At 38.3% G+C, this 18,926-nt stretch overlaps 1 protein-coding gene across 1 annotated transcript in view; it reads left to right on the forward strand.

Moving 5' to 3' along the window:
• The window catches only part of NKAIN2 (sodium/potassium transporting ATPase interacting 2), a 594,114-nt gene that overhangs the window by 392,442 nt on the left and 182,746 nt on the right, over positions 1-18,926 (forward strand). Inside the window, exon 5 of the mRNA XM_021716087.1 lies at positions 4,648-4,848. Coding sequence (XP_021571762.1) covers positions 4,648-4,848 — 201 coding nt within the window. The remainder of the gene's footprint in view (positions 1-4,647; positions 4,849-18,926) is intronic.

Genomic DNA, 18,926 nt, shown 5'->3' on the forward strand with positions numbered 1-18,926 from the left:
TTCCTGTTTTTTTTGCTTTTTTTTTTTTTTGAGTTGGAGTCTCACTTTGTGGCCCAGACTGGAGTGCATTGGCTGCTCTCGGCCACGGCAACCTCTACCTGCTAGGCTCCGGCGATCCTTCTGCCTCGGCCTTCCAAGTAGCCGGAATTACAGGCGCGTGCTACCACGCTCAGCTAATTTTTTGATTTATTGTAGAGATGAGGTCTCGCCAAGTTGCCCAGGCGGGTCTCGAACCCGCGGGCTCAGGCAATTCACTCACGTCAGCCTCCCAAGGCGCGGGATGACAGGCTGAGCCACCGAGCCTGGCTTAATTTTTTGATTTATTGTAGAGATGAGGTCTAGCCAAGTTGCCCAGGCTGGTCTCAAACCCGTGAGCTCAGACGGTCCTCTCACTTTGGCCTCCCAAAGTGCTGGGATTATGAACCACTGCACCCAGCAAGAGAAACAGTTTTTAAAAATGAACGCTGTTGTCTTTCAACATAGTACTAGGAGACAGAGAAACAATAGACAAGGAATGGCTATTTTTGGTTATTAGCTTTATGATCATTTTAATTCTCAAAAATATATGTAGTTAATATTCTAGAGAATAACTAATGTGGATATCAAATACATAAATATACAAAGCAATAAATACAGTATTTGTCATCTAGACAATAAGGCTCAAATTATGCTAGAAATTAGAGATCAGTGTTGTAGGTTAAATTGTGACCACCTCTCCAAATTTGTATTTTGATGCCTTAACCCTCAGTACTTCAGAATAAGACTTTCTGTAGAAATAGGATCATTTCAGGTTTAACTAGCAATTGAGGTCATTAGAGTGAACTTTAGGCCAATATAACTTGTGTCATTATTTAAAAAAGAAAATTTGGACACGGGCTGGCACACAGGGAGAAGGCCATGTGAAGTGATGGCAGAGATTAGGTTGATATTTCTACAAGCCACAGAATTCCAGATATTACCAGCATACCATCAGAAGCATGGGACAGATCCTTCCTCACAGAAAGCCCTTGGAAGCAATCAGCCGTGCTCACGATTTGATCTTAGAATTTTAGCCTCCAGAACTGTCAGGCAATCAATTTCTGTTAAGCCACCCAATTTGAGGTAGTTTCTTACAACAGGTCTAATAAACCAATACAGTACAGTCACTGTATTAGAAGGAAAAACTAAAAACAGCTCAGAGGTCTGATAAATCCAACACAACTCCCTAGTAATAGTCTTGAAATTTTGGAGGAAAAAAAATCAATTGAAGATGCCATCCAATACATTATAAATATTTTGTGTAAAAATAATTATAAAATAGTTCATTCCTTTTAAGAAATTACTATTAGAAAAGAAGATATTAATTGAATCAATCATAGCAACAGGAAGTAGGGATGGGAATTATAAACAAGGATCTGTGACCTTTTTTATTTTTTTAACTTAGCTGTTGAGTACTCAAACAGCCTTAATTATGCTCTCAAATCTGAATTTCAGTGTACTAAAAATAATAAACAAAGATGATCAGTGATGGTTTTACATATAGAACAAAATTTAGAAAGAATAAAAATATATTTGGTTGGACAACAGCAAAGTTGATAGAAAAGAAGATATTGTCTTTCTTAGGGATGTGACGTGCTTCATTCTTTGGGATAATTTCTGTCTTCTCTTTGGGTCTGCCTTATGACTAACAATTCAGTCCGGAAGTGAGTGTCCAAATGAGACACTCACTCATGTCTTCATTTCCTGGCTGTCTAGCTACCATCTTCATTTTGTGTCTCTTATTCTTCATCCTCATTTGAATAGTATGTGTGCTTATCGTGACAAGTCCCTTCTTTGATAATAGTTAGAATATGAATAATTACGAAATACATGAACTCTTGTGATCACCATAGCTCTTATGAGCAGCAAACACAACCTATATCAATACTTTTTAAAAGATGTCTCTGCATCTATAGTGACCATCTGTCCCGGTGAGCTGAACTAGGGGGGTTTCAAGGACAAGGGATTCCATGACAGAATCCATGGCGGTCCCAGGCATACAGGATAGTTACTGATCTAAAACACTGCTGTCTTACAGCCAACAACCATATTTTATTTTTCTTTTAGATCAGAAAATATAGTTTATTTAGCAAATAAATTAGAAACAGAGAGAGAGAGGAGATTCACCTCCCTAAGCCAGAAAACATGGCCTGGCCATAGCTTCAAGAGCACCTGGCCACCCATAGCTTAGCAAGGCATTGTCAGAGCTTTAGGCTCTAGTTTGTGACTGAGATTATGATTATCCCAACAAACTCACTCATAGTTGTTTGCTGATTCATCTAGTTTTAAATAAGAAACAAATCTCACTTCAACAGATGAGAAGTAAGCATGCAAATAACCAAGTTTTCAGCCTAAGAAAATCCTCTTTATCATGACCTTTCCAACAGACCCTCCTAGCTGGTCATGACTTCCTGTGTACGAGAGAGAGGTTTGCTGAAACCTTGAGCTAGATATGTTAGGTTTCACCAGCTATTAGGGAACCAGATTGTGTTTTTACTAAACTGTCCGTGCCTGGCTGTCCTTATAACTTAGTCTCTTGCTGGTAACCCTTTTGAATGCTTTTATTTTTCCTCACAGACCTCTGTAATGTATCCAGTTTGCTTTGGTAACCAAACATTAAACAATCAAGACTCTGAGAAAGAAATAGATAACATTCCTTTCTCATGATTATCCTTACAAGCCTACTCATGGACCTGATTCTTCTGCTACCTCTGGATAAAATACATAGCAAACCCTGTTTCTGTGGTTACTCCCAGATAACAAAAAGTTATCCAAAGTCACTACAGCTTCCAAAGTGGTCTCTGTTCAGAAATTAATATGTCTTTCTGGCATTATAATTCAAATCCAAACTTCATTCATAATTGAACTTATCCCTTCCTGTAGGAAAGAATTCTATGTAAAGTGTTTGACTTTTTCTGTCTTTACTAAGCTAGCCCAACCTGATTACACACAACTACTATCAGAGATCTCAGACCTCTCCGTGCTTTGAGCATGAAAATGGAGAAGCGATAAGGGGATGGGAAAGATATGTAGGTACTAATATAGTGTGAAGGCTGGTGACCTTTCTGAGTTTCTCAGAGACTCTGGTTTGCATCAAATATCCCACCTGTAGGTACATGACTTGCTTGGTATCTCTTCCCTACCAAATCAATTACACTCCCTCCCTCGGACCCTGGGGATATGTGGTAATACAGATTCAGTCATTATTCCCTTGGAAAACACTGAGAGAAATTCTCGTGATGGCCCACGCTCTCAAGGACCATTACCTTAGACTCATCACATATAGCAATGCCTGTTCCTTCCACACACTGCCTAATTTGTGTTCGGCCTCTTAGCAGGTAGCTCCAGTCACCATCTCTATTTTGAGATGTATCAAGCTTGAATGATACGCTAGCTGCTCTGTCTCCCAGGTTCCAAGGGATACTTTCAAATCTTTCTCAATGGGCTAGAGAAGAAAATATGTCACCCTCCATCCTACCCAACACCTTCATGATGACACTTAATTGTGTCTATGTTATTGTATCAGAAAAACCTTCATAAGTGAAAATAAGCTTTGTCCAAAGGAATCCTTTTGTTCTCCAAATTCCCTGACCATTTCAACTCAGTCCTTTTAAGTGTTCCAGGTCACAAAACATAAGACATTTTCTACATAGGATCTGCCTCTTCGGTCAACACTTCACTTTGGAGCGAGAGTTGTTGGCACCTAGTGTGGCCTCAATGATCACTGAAACTGAAATAGTTCCGTTTCCCACCATTGACTCTCTCTCTCAGAATCTTTCTTCATGACTTGCTGGGTAATGGAATGTGTTAGATATATTCCCTTTAGCCATGGAAGACAACATCTGTCCAAATACTATTGATGACCCCACCCTGGTAAACATGATTACAAGCTCTTGAGTACAAAACTCTACCTTCTAGTCAATTTATAACAGTGCGTCACCTAACACGGGGAACTTCATCTGAATAGTTGTTGACTTATTATCGCTATCCTACAAAAATTTGATAATGATATTTTTAAAGAAATATCATGATCAAGTTCACAAAAGTTGACAAGATTGAAGAAACACTGATTTGCTAAAATAATAGGAGTAGGAAAAGCAAATACTATTATGTTTTATTAAGTAAGGGCTTATAAATTCAAGCATTAGCCACAACATTATGTTAAATGTTGCAGAATTGAAGTATAGCTTAAAGGTTTTTAAATGTGCAAGAAGTAAATATTCTGAGGGAGAGAAAAAAATACAGCAGTTTTACAATAACATGAACTTCACTTGATAAAACAGTTTAAATCATTCTCTCAAGAAATATCATTTCAAGACTTGTAATACTTGAAAGTCTTGACAGATAAAGACTCTTCATTGTTACAATGAATGTGAATCATTGGTAATTTCTCTAATAAAATAATTGTATCTATGTTATTGTATCAGAAACACCTTCATAAGTGAAAACCATAAACATATAATTACTTTAAATCTTTCAATGCTTCCTTGCCACTTATAAAATACAGTATGGGATAGGAAAAAAACAAAACAAAACCCACATTTCCAAATGCAAACTCAAAGCAAGTCAGTCCCAAATAAGCTAACATTGATAAAGTAATTCTCATCCTTATAAATTGCCTTCTTGCAGGAAACAGACCTCATCCTGACTTTTAATATTTCGATGCACCGATCTTGGTGGATGGAGAATGGACCGGGATGTACGGTGACGTCGGTGACGCCGGCCCCAGACTGGGCTCCAGAAGACCATCGCTACATCACGGTCTCAGGGTGTCTTCTGGAGTACCAGTACATAGAAGTGGCTCACAGTTCCCTCCAGATCGTCCTCGCAGTAAGTGTTGCTTGCCAACAGCTCCTTCTAGCGCTCCTGGAATCATTTTGTTTCAGTGCTGACTCAGTGCTCACAAATGGAATCTGCCGGTAGAGTGTGGCCTTTTTGCTCTTTCCTAATTAATGCCACTTTTAATAGGAATGTGTCAGGCGAAGCCAAGCCATCTCCTGGACTGAGCTTGCTGGTTTTCTGCAGTAATCATTAGATAGCCTTTGGCATCATCAGTATTTTACACAGGAAATTCAGTCAAGACGTGGTAGCTTGGCTTTTGGCCAACTTTACCAAAGATTTTGAGGGAAGATCAGAGGTTTTCATAGCTAATATTCTACAATACTGAAACTTACAAGATTTCAATAGATATTTTCCCCCCCTGCTCCCTTCCACTGGGCTGCAAGCACTGAGACTTTCTCTGTCTCTCATCTGCCCCGATTTCTCTTCCTGGATTTCTCCCAGGTGTCACCGATCACCTGTTATTTCCTCCCTTTTTTTCCTGAAGAATTTAGATTTTCTGCAGACTACACTTCTGCACTTGCATGCCCCCATTTTTCCTAGTACGGTGCCAAGATGGAACCCTCCCTCTACCTGGAGGCAGTAGAATTTATAAATAACATATTTGTATAATGTATGCCAGTGTTACATAAAATACATGATCTTATATTGTATTACTGTGACAAACAGGTCAATAAAATCACTCCTTTCTCCAGAAGGACTTTTAATAAAACTAACTATGTGCAGCTATGATAATAATATAATATTGTGGGATTTATAAAGTTAAAGCAATTTTCTTATACATGAATCCATTTAGTCATTACAGATGCTGGATGCGCAGAAATGCATATCTTTTCTTAGACTCCTCGTAGGCCTGCAATTGATATGCACGGTCTTAAAATTGTTAGCAAAAATAATGAAAGTAGAATCGGCTTTTTATCTCTTTTTTTTAGCTAATGACTTTGAGGATAATATTGACTCACAGTTCTTGAATAACAGGAAATAATAGGTTCTGGGTAGAACAGCATAAAATTCAGAAACACATAAAATTCTGGAATTAAAAAATAACTATGTGAGAGAGAGAGAGAGAGAGAGAGAGAGAGAGAGAGAGAGAGAGTGTGTGTGTGTGTGTGTGTGTGTGTGTGTGTGTATTAGGTTATATAACCAATATATAGTTATTAGACTTTCAAGGAAATATACATGTGTGTGTTTGTGTACCATGATAGGCTAAGGAGGCAACATTAGTAAATACCTCCTCAATCTCTGTAACAGAAAATCATAAAGGTTTGCTTGGATGTGTCTGCAGGGGCCTCTGCTAATCACTGTCACTAGGGAAACAAGGGTGGGGAGAAGCCACCGTCTCCATCACCTTGGGTGGCCATGCCAGAGAGTAAAGACAGGTGTGGAGGGTCTACCTGGACATGTCCACATTCCTGTTTGGGAGGAGAAGCCCATTGTTCACAGCTCAGTGTCCAGGACTGGTCATACAGTCCCACCACATCACAGAACAGCCTGGGAGGAGGGAGAGCTGTAATTATTTGGAGATCAGCATTAATGATGTCCAGAATATTTTAATTATATTCTTTGTTAAAGCACTAAGTGATTGCCCCTGAATATGTCCAACCCTTTTTCCAACAAACAAAATCTTCTGTAATTGTTTTAAATCTAAAACTGTTCATCGTGCTTATCCTGAAAAAAAAAATAAGCCCTATTTGATAGGATAGAAGTAGCCATTTCATTCTTTAAAATTCATCTAATTCAAGTATTAATCTCACATGGGAAAAGTAAAGTGTTTCTGGGATTGGGGGAACAAATATATGTCATTATATATATGTTAGAGAGAGGTTTTCAGTAAAGTATTTCTTTCGTAGAACTGTTTTTATTGCACCCAGGTTTTAGAAAACCTTCACCTATGTTTCTTTATTTTTTTCCGAGTTGGAGTCTCACTCTTTGTCGCCCAGGCTGGACACCCTCACAGCCACTGCAGCCTTGACCTCCTGGGCTCAGACAATCCTTCTGCCTAAGCCTTCCAAGTAGCTAGAACTACAGATGCATGCACCATGCCCAGCTAGTTTTTGTGATTTACTGTAGAGACGAGGTCTCACCAAGTTACCCAGGCTGGTCTTGAACCCCCAGTCTCAGGCAATCCTCTCGCCTCGTCTTCCCAAAGTGCTGAGATTACAGGCTGAGCCACCGCACCTGGCCTTTCACCTATGTTTCAAGGATGATATGAAGATACAGTTAATGTGTATGCCTATTTATATATGACTAGTTTAGAGTTATGTGAATTTGTATATGCGTGTGTGTGTGTGTGTGTGTCTGTAAACAATATTCACAGATTTATTAAACCCCACATCAAATTTTGGCTCATGGAAAATTTGGCAAAAAAAAAAATCCATTTGGACACAGAACCATATGCTGAGGCTGACATACTGCCTAAAGAAAAAATATTTTTACATGAGAAAAAACTATCTGACCATCTGTAAAGGCAAGGTGACTGGAATGCAAAGAAGATAGATGGGTTGTCCCTAGGAACAGATGTGACCTATATCTTACGCTTCTCGCTCTCACTCCTGTCTGCCTCGCCCCCGTGGAGTGAAGGAATAGTCTGAGCCAACCATGATAGGACGTGGCATCCTTACCTCTGCCTTTTCCAACTGTTCTGCTGTGCAGGGCTGTGCTTCTTCTGCACTGCTGACTGTGAAACACCCAAGAGTAAGTTAGCACCAGTCCAGCCACGCCACTACTTGCCAGAGTTTCAACACACTTTTTGCTACTGTGCTTGCTCTTGTCTAGAGTCAGCCTTGGAAGAAAATGTCTGCTGTACGAAAGCATCTGCTGAAAACTTAGCAAATTTGAACGAGAGTTTTTAAATGCAAACCATTATAAAGGGTTTATGTTGAGTAACTTGCTCTTCCTGGCTATTGGAAGCCCTCCAAATAAATTATCCTATAGTCATTCTGATCGCTTGTGCTGTAATGATTAAGTGATGAAATTGTGACTCGAATCTGTTTCTCGCCTTTCGTGTTACCCAGATCATCGCCCTGACAATCAATGTGCAGTTCAGTCCAGTCTAGTGAACTCTTCCTGAGTGTTTATCCCTTCCTGGCATCTAGAACAACAAAGATAACAGGACCCCTGACTGGGAGGATGTCACAAGTCAAAAATGGAGCAGGGGTTCCCCAGGGTACAAACAGGCTGCCAACAGGCACATTTGCGGGGTGTGGTAGACAGAGACTATGGCTTGTGCAGTTTATGGCTTCTCGGTTCCTTCCCGCTTTCTGCAACTCAGATGAACTCAGTTTTCATCAGTCTTTGCAACTGCCCCCTCTTCCAGGATATCTGGCTCAGATCTGCTTTCATAAACGGCAGCTCTCTCAGCCACTGCTCTTGATTAACTCCAAATCTCCCCAGCTTCTTTTTTTTCACCCTCACTCAGCCTTTCTTTCACAGTTTCCTGACCCCCGGCAAGCCTGTCACCCCGTTGTTCGGTTTTCTGCCAGTCAACTCCTGGCTGATGTTGAAATTAGCATTCACAAAACCCACATTTGCATCGCACATACATGAGATATCTCCCATCTACAGCCAAAGGAAGACAAGTAGAATATCTGCATAATTGGGAAGAGGTGCTATTAATCACACCGCTTCCAGCTGAGCAGAAGAGACTGCCAGAACACCATAATAATGAGCCAGGTGTGAGATTTCAAGCTTTCTTCTCCTCCAGCACCATTTTCTTCTAGTTAGTATCAGATAGCACATTCAAAGGGAATACAGGTGTGCACGGTTTTCATAAGACCCCCCCCCAATACAAAAAAAAATCCACATTCAAAAAGATAAAACAAAGGTGTGTGGGGAGAGCCTGGGAGGAGATCAACTGGGAGATGGTGTTGTTCATACCACAAAATAATTCATAGGATTCCTTCAAACAATGTGTGATTGGAACTGCACCATTGCAAGATATGTCCACGTGAATTACATCTCTTGACTGTGTCATCGTCCTGCGAAGGCAGCAGGATAGGTTAAAATATTTTCCTAAGACGTTTTAGCTAATAAGTGGGGACGATGGACATGTTCTCACACCAAGCCTGTGAAATAGTCTTCAGTCTGAATGTTGGCACCGGCTGATGGGGCGTGGATCCTTGAAGTCCAACAATTCAGAGGGCAGCAAAGAATACCACCACAACTGATTGGCTATGTCTGCCATGGGTCAGGGGAACAGAGATGTATATGCCTCAATATTTATTAGGCATATGCTATGTTTCACTTCTTGTAATCAACACTATTAAAAGGGAGCATGTTTTACAAGCAAATATTCATAAATGATACTTCAAGAGAAAACATTTATAGCAATAAGTAACCATATATGTTCAATTATATTAAAATTCAAAAAATTTATTGGGGGGGGAAACCCTTAATCTTTCTTTTCTCTAGCCACTTCCAGAGGATCAATATTTCTAAATTTAGTATCAACCTCTTCAACAAGAATTGCTTGTTTTTGTTGTTCTTTATTTTTTTCTGCTTTATTTTCTTTACTTATGACACACTTCTAAGTTCATGGCATGTTGACTATTTTTTGTTTTTTAGGAGACTAGCAAAGGACACTGATAAAAACGTAGCTACACTTACTGTTTCCCACAGCCATTAAAGAGCAGGGAAGTCATGGGAGATTTAGAAAAGGTTTTAATACCTGGTACATGGTTCATAGCTAAAAATTATTTCATTGTCAAGTTTTCCTTCAGCTATATCTATCACCTATACAAGAACTTTGTACTTTATAGAGTGCTTAAAGGAATAAAAACAAACAAAAAAAATCATTGTTCAACAGATTGTGGCAAAAAAGAAAAATGTGGAAAAAAAATACATGCTGTCAAGTCCATGAAGTTACAGATGTTTCCAGTTATTTTCAGTTAATAATTGACGTTTGCCATTTGGCTTGCTAAGATTTGCCAAGGAATATCATTGGTGAAGGAATTTCCCAAGTGTTGAATCCCTTTATCCAAGTGGACTTGAGAATGTGTTGGGAATGGCACATGGGTGTTTCTGTGGGTATTACTGATGTGTGTGGTACACACGGGAGGGGAGGGTGGCCTTATTGTGCATGTGCTCTCTGACGCCTTCTTTAATCTGGAAATACTTACTAAGATTTGGGTGCTGATTTTCACATCGCCTAGGACATTGCCATTAGAATTATAAATCATAAACCTAAGTGGTGGACTTGTGTGGTTTTAAAGGAGTGAGTGGAGCAATGGCACCAACTGACACCGCCCACTGCTGTGTCTGAAGGGATGCGGTTGCCATGGCCATTAGAATGTCCTTTATTACACTTAACTGAATTGACAAAATTAAGACAGACTTTTTGAGACAAAAAGGAAGCTTGATTTGGTTGATTTGTTTCACAGTGAAAAATGAATTAGCCATTTACATGATATGTTATCGATTTTGCCGTTTTTCGTGAGCTAAGGTTAGCCAGATCTGCAGCTCCATGGCTTGACAAAAATATACACAGAGCACATGATGTCATAAATTAACAAAAAATATTATGTAAAAAAAATATTGAAATTAAATGACATTTCAATATTTCTCCAATTTTTAAAATATTCATCCTGTTAAACTAGGTGTCTTTAAGAGAAAGTGTTAGGATATGATTAATAGTTGTGTGTTATGTCTTAGTAGAACTTTTGGTATACTTCCCAGAAATTGCTGCTGCAAGTTGGGTAATTTCCAGTTCTTTGCTTCCACTACAAGTGAAGAAAGACCTAATAGATTTGTCAGTTGCTAGATTATTTGAAATAATTTTTGTGATAGATAATTATGCAAATTGTGGCATGCAACTCAGACGAAGTTGCAGGAGTTGAGTGACATGGTTATAACAAAATGTCTCCAATACTTCTCTGTTTATGTAAAGGAAAACATTTTTCAATATATAAACTTAAAAAAAGAAAACAAAACACTACAAATTGCATCATCGTGAACTATGCCAAAGTCTTGTATCAGTAATTCATTTCAAATAAAATTTTACTTTGTATCTAAAAATTTTGATCAATGTTTACAAATAGACTATATTGTTTTGCTCAGCTGTGTAAAATGATAATTTTGATAATGCAAATAAGAACACATTTTTAACACTTAGTGCCTTATTTAAATTTATATATATATTTAATTCAATATATTCAAATTTATACATTTATATTTGTTGCAGAGAGGTATGACAGAACCATCAACATAAAATTTACAAGTTAAAAAATTATAACAGCACAGAACTCTGTGGAAGCAGTGGAGTGGTGTTCAAAAAGAAAAGGAACTACATAAAAGGGATGATCTTTATGTAAGAATGTGTACATGTGTTTTCAATGTAAAGAAGGTGAATTTCAGGTAACAGTGGTATTCAAATTTTATTAAAAATAGGGCAACCCCCTCGGGTCCCCTCTCACTGTGGAAGCTTTTCTGTCCTCTCAGTAAATCCTGCTTTCAAAAAAAAATTATTAAAAATATTCGAGTAACACAAAAAATCTCTTTAACATTTATTAATATTTATAATGTGCTACAAAAAGCCCAGACTTTGTAGCCAATTAAACTATTCCAACTAGTTCATACTATCCAAAGAGATCTACAGATTCAATATAATGCCTATCGAAATCTTAATGACATTTTTATAGAAATAGAATAAACAATCCTAAAATTCATATGGAACCATAAAATACCCCAGATAGCCAAAACAATTTTAAGAAAGAAGATCAAGGCTGAAAGTATCATCCTTCCTGATTCCAAAATATATTACAAAGCAACATTAATTAAAATAGTATGGTATTGGCATAAAGACAAATATATAGATCAAAGGAACAGAATAGAGTCCAGAAATAAGTCAACTTAATATGGTCAATTGATCTTCAACAAGCTTGCCTTTTAAACTGATAGTGAAAAATATCAAGCATCAATTTGAAATGCATATAGTTTCCAGGTGGATTTTTTTGTGTAATATTTTCCAGGATATATGGGAGCAGAAATGAGCTCTACTCTAAAGCAGTGATTCTGAGCTGACTGAGAACAGGAATTTCCTACTCAGTTGTTTAAAGAATTACCAGAAGATGACCTACTTCTGGAAGTTTTGTTTTCCTATGCCTGAGATAGGGCCTACATGGGTGTAATTTTCAACGTGTTCACCAGGAGTATCAGTGGCTTTTCATTTTCTTTACTACGGATCCACCAAGTGTCCTGAATTGCTCAGAAACACATGATTTGAGGTCAGGGAAGATGATTCTCTGACACCACAATGTGCCACAGCTCTGATTGTTCCATCAACTGCCTTCTGGGTCCTGAGAGTCATTTCCTTCCCAGGACCACAGGGTCAAGCTCATCACGTAGCCAGCCTGTTATCAGATAATGATCCGTGCACTATACTTCTCACTAAATAGTGAGCTGGCATAAATCTGGAATAGAAAACCGAATCTTCTGATTCCGAGAACAATGTCAAAGACATACACAGTTTTTTCTTCTTAGGACAAAACAGCAAATATGTGATTTGTTGTTTCGGTCACATCAGAATAGTTTATGCAAATATTCACGAAAATATGGAAAGAAGAACCAAATGTCAGTGTCAAGAGGGAGTTTTCCCCATGGCCAGGCTACTGAAATAGGAGAATTAAGGTAGAAAATAGACCAGGCAAAGGACATGTCTTGGTACATCTGAGAGCTGCAAAACACATATAGAAAAGCAAAGTTCTAGCAACTATTTCAGAACCTCGACCAGAGCTATCCCCGATCGGTAAGAAATGCCATCGTTATGGAATAGTAAGTAACATATTATGACTTCTGAAATGGACTTAAGTTTAACTGTCCTACATATTTTCTATTCCTCTAAACAATAATAAATTACTTGAGTATTAATCCTTCAGAGTGTAATGCTCTTATGTCTTATCTATAAATGCCAATCACATTTTGATTAAAATACACACTAAACAGGTCGAGGACAGTGCCTAATGCCTATAATCCCAACAATTTGGGAGGCCAAAGGGAGAGAATCGCTTGAGGCCAGGAGTTAAGACCAGCCTGGGCAACAGGGAGACTTTGTCTCTACAAAATTAAAAATAAAACTACCCAGGCATGGTGGCACACACTTGTCGTTCCAGCTGCTCAAGAGGCTGAGGAGGAAGGATCACCTGAGCCCAGGGGGTCGAGGCTGCAGCAAGCCATGATTGCGCCACTGCTCTCTAGTCTGGGTGACAGAATGAGACCCCGACTCAAATAAATAAAAAGAAACACTAGACAATTCGTTATCATGTCCTTAATTCTATTTTGTTTTATTACTAAAAAATGCGGTTGTAAGTCGGTGAATAGTTCTGTGAACATATGAACAAGCAAACTGCAAGAATTTAAACAGTCTCTGAAGTCAAATTAAGTTTAAGATTTTTTTGCTTTTAATATTCTCGGGTATTCCCTACATGCAAATTCAGAAATATAAGGCAAAATATTCACAGTCTGGGAGTCACATTCCTTAAATCTTACACCCAGCTGTATAATAAACTATTTTGTAATTATGAACTAAATGAGATAATGTTTAGGAAATCGCCTTGAAAACAATAAAGGTAGTATTATTTATTTTCTCCTTAGCTCTGTTTCTCCCACTGCTCATTGAGAATACTGTGACTTGTTCAGGGAAACTCTCATATGAAAATAAACTAAATCCTGTAAGTTTACTTACTCCCCAGATAAAAACCATGATTCTTAAAGTCAGTGTAATACTGTTTAGTGCACTGCACAACTAGCCTGCACCAGAACAAATATTATCCCATATCAACCATTGTTAACTGTATGCAAGCATTTCACTTTATCTGTGGATGTTTGGAAGCATCATGGACTACAAATACCAGTACATTTAAGATGACAATGAGGATTATAGGCTGCAAAGAATTTCCAATCTTGGGCTTTCTTTAATAATATGAGATCCAAGTTGAAATTGTCTGCATAAAGTATTGGGCAATGAACTGTATACAATCTATTTTTTTAACATTTACTTTTGTAATCATCAAATTATTTCAGACAGAAGTATATTACATTATAAATTATTTCAGAAATAGCATATATTAAAATATAGTATTTTGTGGAAAATGTTACAAGCTGCTGGCCTTGAATAAAAGGTCGCCATCTTCCTTTGGTAACCCACTGTATATAATATCGTTGTGTTTTGAGAAGTCTTTACTGTCGTGATCGGTTATTATGACACAAAGTTTTTAAAAAATGAGTCTTTGGTGGCAATTTCCTCTTCACAGAAGCTTCTAAACACAGTGATAGGATGATAATAGTAGAGTGCATTCATGTTTTCAAATAAGAGCAAGGCATTCTCAAAGGACGAATGTAGTGATGATTTATAATGACAGCTATAATATGAGGGATAATTTATAGTTTAGCATGTTATACTCGAGTGAAAATGAGGGAAAATACGGGCAAGCACACTTAAACTAAATAGTGTTTACACAGTAGAAAAAGCCATCTGTGATATTCCTTCTGCACCTTTTGCTTTTACCAGCACTATAAATAGGACTCAGAACTCCACTATTCTCGACCCACGTACTCGTCTATACAACATGGTTTGCGATTTCATCTTCATTATTCTTTCACCTATTTCTCTCCTCGTGACATCATGGCTGCACTTGTCCTGACTCTGTCATTTGTTTTTCCCTGACACTTGTCCTGACAGCCGTGCATAGTGTGAAATTCCCTGGGTCATGACCACAACTTTTCATATGTGTATGTTTATCACCTCTGATCTCCTGACTTCTTCCCAATAATATATTTCTTTATACTTGTAGAGAGAGTTATTTGTCTTGTGATTACTTTGGCTAAGGCTAATTGCAAATATGGCCCGGAGTCCTAGACTGAAGTAGAGAGCGTGTTGGCTCCAAGGGTATTTTGGGTTCCTGACCTCTTCTGAGATCCTGAAATGTATTGGCTGCTCTACTCTCCTTTATTGATTATAGCTGTCTTTAAAGTTTGGTCAGCTTGTTTTCAGCAACTTTACAAATATAGTTTTTGTTTCTTTTTCTTCTCTCTACCCAATGTCTTCTAGTCATTGATGTTCACTTTCCCTGTGCCGTTTTTCATAACTTTATTGATTTCTTCATCATAGAATAATGACTAGGTACTCTGCTTTTAATTTCTAATTTTTGGGGGGTGGGGGAGAAGCACAATGATTCTCCCAATAAAGTCAGTTTGTTGCTGGGCTTTGTTTCACTGACACCCAGTTGGGAGCTCTGATGACAGATCGTCTGCCTGTCAGCTTTGCTTCATGAACCCAAAGAAAATGAACTTAGAAACTGAGCCTCAGTCACTATCTGTGCCTCTTATTTGGGAATTTTAACACTAAGTTTGGCAGAGGTCTTAGTCTTTCATCATTTGCTGTAATTTCGTGCCATCCTGTTAGTTAAATGCCATGTTTAGGTTGATTTAGTCCTGACATACAATGTATGCTACTATGAAATCATATTTTGACTTACATTATACGATGAGGTACAAAAAACTTTTATGTCAGTGATTCAATAATTGTTCGTGTATTTATTTTCAGCAATGTGCTTATTTCACAAACTTAGGGAAACTATGTGTTACTTATAACTTAAAGAAACAAGTTTTCAAAGGAAGCTTGGTAGTAAAAATATAATAAACGAGTGGCCAAACTAGATAGGAAACCATGCTTGGTCACATCTTTATTATCTTTTAATTGTGAGTCTGGGATCTGAGTTGAAATGACTTAGCTATGTGGTGCCCATATCTTGGGGGGTTTCAGGTTTAGGGTTTGAAAGTCTCCAACATTGCTGCGGTATTTATCTGAGCTGAATTGAGAGACTTACACCCCAGGAATGGTATGGATTTGTCTCCTGTGAAATGAATCATGGCTATATGACAGAATACCCATGAAAATTTATTATTAGGAGATTGTGTAGAGTAACGGATAGTAGTTGCTGTCTTCTAGTACATGCAGGAGCTTCATTAGGGTCTGGAATAAGGGTGGCCAGTGGTATTGTATTCCTCCATCCTATGAATTGCTTGGGGGTAAAAATAGCTTTACATTCATTCAGTCACTCAACAAATATTCACTGAGGGCCTTCCACCTGCACTGGTATGCACCATTGGAAATACAGGGATAAGTCTGAGTCCAACCTAAATTCGTGCAAGCTAAATTTTTTGAGGAGAGACAGATGAATGTGTTTAGGAATGTTTAGTATGATAACTGCTCTGCTGATGAATAAATCAGGACCAGAAAAAGAGAACCACCAGAGAAGGGCCAAGGAAGGCTACTTTGATAGGTGACTTTTGAGCTAAGATCTGACTGCAGTGAGGATTCGCCATGTGAATATTTGGAAGAGCATCATAGGTAGAAGAATGGTCAGGGTAGTGACCTCTACTCATGAGGGCATAGCTGGAGCTGTGACCAAATCTAGCCTAGTCTGTGGTCAATAAATACAGGTTACTATTCTCAAAAGGAAGTTAACTTACCTCTCCTTTTCTTCTTCCCTCTTTCTGCCTTCTTAAAAATTTCTCTTTCTGGCCAGGCACAGTGGCTCACGCTTATAATCCCAGCACTTTGGGAGGCCGAAGTGAGAGGATTGCCTGAGCCCACAGGTTCGAAACCAGCCTAGGGAATTTGGCGAGACCACTTCTCTACAATAAATCGAAAAATTAGATGGGTGTAGTGGCACGTGCCTGTAATTCCAGCTCCTTGGAAGCCTGAGGCAGAAGGATCGCCTGAACCCCGCAGGTTGAGGCTGCCGTGGCCTTGAGTATGCCACCGCACTCCAGTCTAGGCGACAGAGTGAGACTCCGACTCAAAAAAAAAAATTTCTCTTTCTCTAAAAGACTCGTTGCTTTCCTTCAGCATCTGGGCATTCTCTCCACTCTCCATTTCTCACATTTGAATTGGTCTGAGAGTTATTTTGTTCAACTTTTTATAGTCACTTGCCATCTTCATTTATCTGTCGGTCTGACAAGCCTGACATTGAGCTAGGTACTTCCCTTTCAAATATTACCCCTTCTGTCCTCCTCGTCATTGCTGTCAGGATAAACGCTATCATCCCCATTTCTGAGGGCTGGAATCACAGCATCACCTTCATTCTTCTGGTGCTGTACCTTCTCCCCCATTAATAATCCAAATGTGTTGCTGTATCACTGAACTTCAGAGAAACATTAATTACTTGATTGCTAGAAGCCAATATATTTCAAAGTATGTCTAGAAAACTCCTTCTGTCATTCTATTAAACTGTAAAACCTGTTTGCCAGAATCTCACTGAAGGTAAGTTTTGTATAGCAAATGCAATGCTTTACCAAAGGTTGATTGGTATAACTCAGTGTAATCACTCTTCCCGCCGTACTGATTAGTTCACATAAATCTTGAAATTTTGGAGAGTGTTTTTTAAAGAGTCATTCAACGAAAAAAGTATGTAATGATATTAATAAAGAGAGAGTTTTGTATATCATGACTTTGACCACAACTTATAAAACACTTTCACATATAAATTATTGTGCTGTGTTTAACAACTTTGTAAGGTGAGATTAAATGAGTGTCCCGACAGTGTGGCTGGAAAAATTATTTGAGTTATGAATTAAAAATCATCAAAAGCCCTATTAAATATTCTGCATGAACGTTGACCTGAGATGAATCTTTGCTTTTTTTGTGATGCGTGATAAATTTTTTTCTTTCATAATCCATATGCTTACTGATATAAATCTCTGGAGAAGCCCAGTGATTCTCCCAATAAAGGCAGTTTGTTGCTGGGCTTTGTTTCACTGACACTCAGTGGGGAGCTCTGATGACAGATCGTCTGCCTGTCAGCTTTGCTTCATGAATCCAAAGAAAATGGAACGTATCAGAAACGGAGCCTCAAGCACTACCTGTGCCTCTTATTTGGGCCTTTTCACGCTAGGTTTGGCAGACGTCTTAGTCTTTCATCATTTGGTTCACCGATAGAAAGAGAAGGAGCAGTGGCACTTTTAGGTACCACTCTGCAGACTGCTATATTGCAAAATAAACAAACAATATATTTTTAGGGCACCACCTGCAGCAAGCAGCTGTACCAAACAGAGCAGAACCACGAAGGATGTGATTTGTTCCATTTAACACGAGGCTTTGAGGTTTGAGAAGAGAGGGAGGAGAAGGTTCTTATGTATACAACCCGCACATCGCAGTTTAAACGGAAGCTGATTTTCTTTCTTTTTTAGATCGAAATTGAGGTATCATTATATATCTCCTCCTTTCCCGCCCTGCAACCTCTGGTTGAAAACAATCCTATTACTGAGGTTATAACTGTTAACTGGGAAAATCATTTTTTCTCTGCCAGTAAACTTCCTTTCCATTCAAGGGCAATTTTCTCTCATGGCAAACTATACTTAAATGGTAACATCTGTTGTATCTAAGCTGTATATAAAATGATGCCTGGCATTTACATGATGCCAATGACATGGTTAGAGAAACTCATACTCTTGGCTTGCGTAGGATTTTCTTCTTATCTATAGCTTTCATCTATTTTTGTCCTTCCTCAGAATCTGTCTCCCTCTCTAAATGTGCCACACAAGTTCAAAATACTCTGAAAGCCGAATTTTTACCTTATTCTGATTGACAATCTGTTCTTGCATTAACCCATTCCTCTCCAAGCTTAAAAGCTGTACAGTGTATGTATCATGATAAAAAAAATTTTTACCACACCTGCATTGCTGAGTATATGGAATTTTGAGACTGATGCAAGGCATATTTTAGGTACTTACTTTTTCTTTTAGGTTTAAAAATCTCCTCATTCTCTTAATGGCTATTGATTCTGGCCTCACAAACCAAAGTCACCGTTTCATTTGGAGTTCTTCTTGAGCTGGGATAAGTATAATTAAATTATAGATGACTCTGGAGGCGATCTTGTTAGTTATGAATTGAGGTCATTTTAAGTACAGAGAGGGACAGTGAGCTTTAATATTGGGTTGGCCACGAGAAACTATACAATATTTTAATTTTCTTTCTTGTCAATGAACGCATATTTTCAAAAAAGAGAAAACTGTTCTGAGGATTTATGAAGTGAACTAAAGTATCGTTGTTCTTTAATGTTTTGAAAAACTTT

Source organism: Carlito syrichta, unplaced genomic scaffold (genome assembly GCF_000164805.1).
Source record: "Carlito syrichta isolate Samal-C Ts95f unplaced genomic scaffold, Tarsius_syrichta-2.0.1 Scaffold308155, whole genome shotgun sequence".
Classification (NCBI taxonomy): domain Eukaryota; kingdom Metazoa; phylum Chordata; class Mammalia; order Primates; family Tarsiidae; genus Carlito; species Carlito syrichta.